The 6974-nt window shown below is 41.9% G+C and overlaps 1 protein-coding gene across 1 annotated transcript in view; it reads right to left on the bottom strand.

Moving 5' to 3' along the window:
* ITGA8 (integrin subunit alpha 8) overlaps positions 1-6974 on the bottom strand; it is a 174471-nt gene that overhangs the window by 108883 nt on the left and 58614 nt on the right. Inside the window, 2 exon segments of the mRNA XM_006031697.3 lie at positions 2095-2202; positions 5435-5480. Coding sequence (XP_006031759.2) covers positions 2095-2202; positions 5435-5480 — 154 coding nt within the window.

The raw sequence follows: 6974 nt of genomic DNA, 5'->3' as shown, positions 1-6974 counted from the left end.
GGGGGAGGTCACCGGCACTCTGGCCAGTCCCCACTGCCCATTGCCTAAGCGGCGAGTACGGTTGATCAGGGTGTCCACTGGCACTCTCAGGGGGTGCACCCCCTACGCATCACCACTGCCCTGATGAATCCATGATGGCTGGTCCTAATCACATTTTCTCCTCCAGGTGCTTAGAAACGGATTCCTTGAGGACCTGCTCCATGATTTTTCTGGGGACTGAAGTGAAACTGATTGGTCTGTAGTTCTGTGGATCCTTTTTCCCTTTCTTAAACATGGACACTATATATTTGCCCTTTTCCAGTTATCCAGGACATCTTGTGATCTCCATGAGTTTCCAAAGATGATGGCCAATGACTACAACATATCAGCCAGCTCCCTCAGCACTCTTGGGTGCACCCCATCCAGCCCCAAGGACTTGTACACATCCAGCTTTTCTACATAGTTCCTAACCTGTTATTTTTCCAGTGAGAGCTGCTCACCTCCTCCCTAAACTATGCTGCCTAGTGCAGTAGTCTGTAAGCTGACCTTGCCTGTGAAGACTGAAGACAAAAAACGCATTGAGCGCTTCAGCCTTTTCCGCATCCTCTGTCACAAGGCTGCCTCCCCCACTCAGTAAGGGACCCAGACTTTCCCTGATCCTCCTTTTGCTACTAATATACTTGTAGAAACCCTTATTGTTATCCTTCACATCCCTTACTAGCTCCAACTACAATTGCACTTTGGTCTTCCCAACTGCATCCCTGCATGCCCGAGTAGTGCTCTTATATTCTTCCCTTGTTATCTGTTAGTTCCCTGCTAAGCCAAGCTGTTCTTCTGCCAAAACTGCTAGTCTTTCTGTGCATCAGGATGGTTTGTTCCTGAACTCTCAGTAAGACTTCTTTAAAGTATAGCCAGCTCTCCTGGGCTCCTCTCCCCCTCAGTTTGGCTTCCCAGGGGATCCTGCTCATGAGTTCCCTGAGCAAGTGGAAGTTTACTTTTCTGAAGTCCAGGGTCCTTACTCTGCTGCTCTCCATCCTTCCTTTCCTCAGGATCCTGTACTCATCCCATCTCATCTCATGGTCACTGCTGCCCAAGTTGCAACTCATATTAATAGGGCTTCCTATTTCACAGGTCCTGCCACCCTGCCTCCATGCCCCACGCTCCGCACCTGTGATGCTCATTTAATTTTCACTGGCTAGCCAAGACCAGCCTCCAAAAGCTTTCATTCTCCTGCCCCAACAGCATGACCAAGCTAGCTTTCTGCCCACTTTGCCAGTTGGTTCCAGGGGGGAATGCCTGAGAGAGACACTCCCCTCCCCACTCCCCTCACTTTCCCTCTGCCAGGCTGTGGCTCTCAGCTGGACAGAATGGATGAGGTGAGGCTGGGATGAGAGGCTGTCACTGACACCTGGGGGGTGAGGCTATGGCTAGCTCCTTCTTAGCACTCTCTAGCAGCATGGGGAGCCTGCAGAGCATGCCGGAACAGCAAAACAGCTCTGACCTTGGCCAGTGCATGGAGGCTCTGAGCTTTTCCACCAAACACTGATGTCTGTTAAGTTTGATCGTGCTATAACTTTAAGTGCTTTGTGTAAAGCGCAAAAGTTACAGTGCAATTGGAAATGCCTCCCAATCACTTGTTTAAATGCCCCCAGGCACAAGAATGAGTTTTCTCTTTCCTGTTAAAAAACCAAAAGATTAATTAAATGGCAACACTTTGAGTCACATGAGCACAAGGATATAGTATCAATTTACTATGCTCAATAAGGAACTGAATCCTGGCCAAATAAGAGGAGGGACTCAATTTTGTTTAAAAAAAATCCATTCATATTTGCTGCACTTCAGTTCAGGACCTTTTTCTCTGACACACTGAATATCCTCAATTGCAGTGCAAAACAATGGTACTCAGCACAGCAGTTTCTTGGGCTCTACATTTCAAGTCTTTATGAAGCAAGGGAAATTGTCAAAATGGTTCTATAAGTATAAATCGAATTTACATTCCTGCAGTGAACTGCAGTGTCTGAACAAGGAACGTAAAGATGCAAGAAGAATAAACAATAAGATGTTTGAAGCAAAAAGAGAAAGATCTGAACATTTCTAGACTTATCACTGACTTACCATGCGACCAAAATCCTAGAGCTGGGAAGCTGACAGGTTTTATTTTCTGGGTTCACAATCATTGGGTTCAGCAAAAGTTGAGCATCCACTGTCACCACAGGTCTGGCTCTGGGGGAGGGAAACAAAAGTTCACTACATAGAGTAAGAATAAATGGGAAGTCCAGAATTGCAGAAGGACTGTTTAACATTTAAACTATATAAATTAACTGAAATGAGGCTGTAAGTAGAAGGTCATTAGGTAGGCAGGGTTTTTTCTGTAGCTCTTAATTCTTTTGAAGAAAACAGGTTCCTATGGGTGGGAATAGATGCCACCTGGGCATCTCATTTGTGCCACCATAAAAATTTGCAAATGCTGAGCAAAAAGACAATGATGCCCTTTGTTGCACTACATGAAAGGGAAATCAATGGCTCAACAAAAGGTGGCAACAGACTGCAACTATTGAAGAGGACATCTACTACTGTCTGTGGCAGAGAGTACAAGCAGCCTGAGCTGCTTGCATTCTCCTGCAACTCCAGGCAGGTGCTCCAGGGGGGTTGAGGGCCCCTCAAGCCCCTGGAGCACCTGCCTGCTTTCCCTGCTTAGAGAGGGACCCCAGGAAATCTTGGGGTGCCTCTTCATATGCAGGGAAGCTGCGGTTTCCCACTCAGCCAGACCCGTTCCCTGTGATTGCAGGGGAGCCTATCTGCTGGGGTGGGAAAAACCTCACTCAGTCAGGATCGGGCCCTTTAAAGACATGTGCAGAGAGGGGATAGCTGTGGGAATTCCTCCATCCACACTCACCTGCAAATATGGAGGTGGGGCTCTGCGAAGTATTCCCTGCTCCCCAACATTGGGGTACTTCAGTAAGTGTGGGGGGGTGTTAATCACATTTTCAGTTGCACCCCAAGTTAGGGTACAGCAACCAGGGATGTCTGTAGATGTCCCTGGAGTGTAATCAGCCTGTGTTGTGGCATATTGAGGCTGATTTCATTCCACCAAGGACATCGGTTTTCAGCCCAACTGTCATGAAATGTGATTTATTTCAGTAGATTGCCCATTTTGAAGTTCTTCACAAAAATCATGATCTACCTAGACCAGGGGCTGTCAACCAAGGGTATGTGTACCCCTGGGGGTACTTTGAAAGGTCCCAGGGGATACGTGGGGGCAGGTGGGGATGGAGCACCACCGCCCCGTGCTACTGCCTCACAGGAGCAGGGCAGGGGTGGGACGAGAACAGGGCTGAACAGACACTGCACTGCCGCCACTCACCATGGCTCTGCTCCACGTCCGGCCACTTGGCACCTCTGCCCCTGCTCCCTGTCCAGCTACTCCCCACCCCCACCCCTGAGGTACACTTATTAAAAAAGGGTGAAAACCCCTGACATAGACAGATCACTAAAACACATCTTGTATTTTCAATAAACATTAATAAAGGTGCAGCACTCATTAAAAATAGATGTTACAAGAAAATCCATGAAGCAACCAGCATGTATTCCAAAGCTGCTTGAATGATCACAAAAGAACAAATTCTTTCTTGGGGGCTCTGGAGCCTGAACTAGGTTAAGCATTTTTGGATATGATAGAAGCTCTTTAGAACTTCTTTCATAATCCATCAACATTCTGCCATCATCCAGAAAGCCAGGCTCAGATTTCCTATCTTCTTTATTCTGTATGGGAGTTTCTTTTTAAAATGAATGTGATTTGGCTCTACTGGAAGCTTTTGGAAATCAACCATAGGGTACAGGATACAGATTAGCTGATGGATCTTGAGTCAACTGATTTTTGGGAACCAGGGGTAATTACCAGAAGTAACAGCCCAAGATGCATGTATGTCTGTCAGGGTAAAAATTGTTTTCAATGCAGCTTTGGGGAACAGCTGATGATTAATCTACTAACCTATAATTCAGAATACTTTAAAATAAAATTGAAAAAGGTCTAAATTGAGTGTTCACAGAATATTATTTTATTTTATATTAATGATTCAGATAGAAATAACTTATTACCAAGTTATTTCTCTCAAGCGTCTAACATTGAACTGAGGCTGTACAGTCAATATTTCAGTGTAACATTTGCTAAACACACAAAAACTTTTCTTGTATTTTTCATACAATATGGAAAAATAAACTCAAGCAAACTTGAATTCATATAATTAAATGCAAATAACTATGTTTTTCCAGCATTCTAACTTGTACATAAAAATACAAAAGACTGCAAATGAAAATTGGAGGTTTTCATATACCACTTTACCCAAGTTTCATACAACACATTTTTGATTGCTCAATAGAATATGGATATAAACATATTGGATTTGGATTTCCAATGCCTCACACCTTGTGCCAGTACAAAGTGACTGAATATAATTCAAGGCCAGATGAGTAACATTTTCCATTCCTTTTGAGCTAGTGTTCAGAAAAGTGGAATCTCCAGTCTATATAGAGTTTGCAAGTCTGAGTTAGCGATGCTATTTTAGTTAACTTCTACATTTGCACAATATAAAACCTTAGGGGAGTCTTCATGCTCTGGTTTTGCAACCAGGTAGTTAATTAGTGGAAAGATGCAAAAGCCAGGAGTGCTCAGGATTACCGAGACTTTGGATGGAACAGCTAGATCATCTGCACAGCAGCATGTCTTGATACATGTATGTGATAACTATAATTTCTGTCTTATGATTTACAAATAATTATGCAATACACACTCAGAATTTTAGGCTGGTCAGTATTTTTTGTTTGTTTTTCTTTTCCTCCCATGAGAGGAGGAAGTAAAAGTTTTTGTTTCTTAAAAATATTTATGTCTCATAAAATATTTTTCAACAGCAGCATAAAAGAAGGAACTTTTGTGCTTATCAGGTATGATGCATACAGCAACCCATAAACCAAGGCTACCTGAAAAATTTAAATACTTCGCAGGTACTGCTGACTATGCTAGGGAACAACACTTCTGTCACAAGGCTTTATAAATGTCTCCTCATTAGGAATTATCAATTTTTATCTACAAAGTTTAAAGCTTCTGTTTTCTATCATCTAGGACTTTGTTTCATACAAAAATAAGTGATCATAGTTTTTTAAATGGGTTTAAATACAGTTTCTTCTCTCCCTGCTTGACTTAAATTGTCAGAGGATTTGATCTAACTTTCCAGACGTGTCTCTAGAAATAACAGGCAGTTTCAACCAAAATGGAGATTTTTTTCCTGAAATTTATGAACAGGTTAGAAAAGGATATTAACATTACACCATTCACTACTAAAATTTTGACAATTACAATTTACTTACACACTGCACAAAGCAACATGGAAAAGTGATATAATTTTTCAATCTCCTGCTGCCACTGTAAAATAAAAATGTCATAGCATTTACAACATACCTGTAAACAACTACTTTCCCAGCTCCAAAAGCACCTACAATTAAATCTGGAAAAAGAAAACAACTTTGTAACCACTATTTGCTAAACTCCAGCACATTTTCCAGTTTAAATTGTTTTATTTGTATGAATCTGAATATTCATATTTATTTGAATTTTTATCTGTATTTATTGGGAATTTTTATATTAAAATGCAGTTAGATAAAGCAATAATTATATCACTTTGTCCTTCCCAAAGCATTCTTTGAAAACATATCCAAGGAAAAACTCTTCACATGGTCAGGGTCCTCCTCAGAGAGGTCTTTGTAACTTGTCATTTAAGTGCCAGGTCTTTATAGAAATAATGAAGGATTTCAGTAAGCATCACATATTTCTTTTACTCTAAACTTTTACCTGGCCATCACCCAAACAGATGACAAATAGATCCAGCACTTCTTTTTTTAACCCTCATCAGTTGAGAATGATTTAGCTTAAGTTAGATCTCTGGGTGGGATCTCTGAACCCACCATGATTTATTTGTTGGGATATATATTTAAGATATTAAATTGTATTATCATTAATTTTATAGTTTCTTTCATAACCATATAGTTCAATTGACAAATAAGGGTATGATTGACCACATTCCTCAAGAGAGTCAGCAGTGGTACACATAAGAAAGCGAAGTTAATTTACTTAACTTAATTATGTTAAATTAAAGCAGTTACAAACTATGTTTATGTTAATCCATATTTCAGTGCTCCCATTTATACTCTGGCTAATTTTACATGAACTGCAATTGGTAGGCACAATAAAAGGACATGAACTACAAGTCTTTAGCACTATATTAGCATGCTGAGTCAGAGTTAGGCCTGGTGATTTAACCCTGTTTGCTGGGTCACTGTCCCCCTTGCACATGCTGCAGAGTTTTAAAGTTCTTAAATATTTTTAAGCTCCTCCCTCTCCCCCATGCTCTCCACTGGCCAAGCCCTGCCCTGGGAGAGTACCAGCTGAGTTGCTTCCTAGCTGAGGACAAAACAGGTTCTCTGCTAGGTAACACTTCCTTGCCAGGCACTTCTGAACTGATTTGCCTCACACAAGATGTAAACTGAGGTAAATCCAGTTAACTTCACTTGATCATACATTTCAGAGGAGTCTGCTTGAAAGTGAAGATACATTAAGCCCTCGCTTAAGCTATTGTTGCAAGGTGGAACCAATACCATTATGTGACTAGGTCAGTAAGCCATGTGGTAAAAAAAAACTTCTCATAGTAGCTTACAGCCCAGCTATGTTTCTTGTCTCTCACAGTAACCTAAGTGGACATAATATTCATTTCTCAGGCAGAAAAATGGAAAAAATCTCACGTTATAGATTCATAGATGTTAGGGTCGGAAGGGACCTCAATAGATCATCGAGTCCGACCCCCTGCATAGACAGGAAAGAATGCTGGGTCTAGATGACCCCAGCTAGATGCATAGCTAACCTCCTCTTGAAGACCCCCAGGGTAGGGGAGAGCACCACCTCCCTTGGGAGCCCGTTCCAGACCCTGGCCACTCTAACTGTGAAG

Source organism: Alligator sinensis, unplaced genomic scaffold, assembly GCF_000455745.1.
Source record: "Alligator sinensis unplaced genomic scaffold, ASM45574v1 scaffold114_1, whole genome shotgun sequence".
Taxonomy (NCBI): Eukaryota; Metazoa; Chordata; order Crocodylia; family Alligatoridae; genus Alligator; species Alligator sinensis.
Note: the sequence above shows the minus strand (reverse complement) of the source record. Positions and strands in the feature narration are given on the sequence as shown.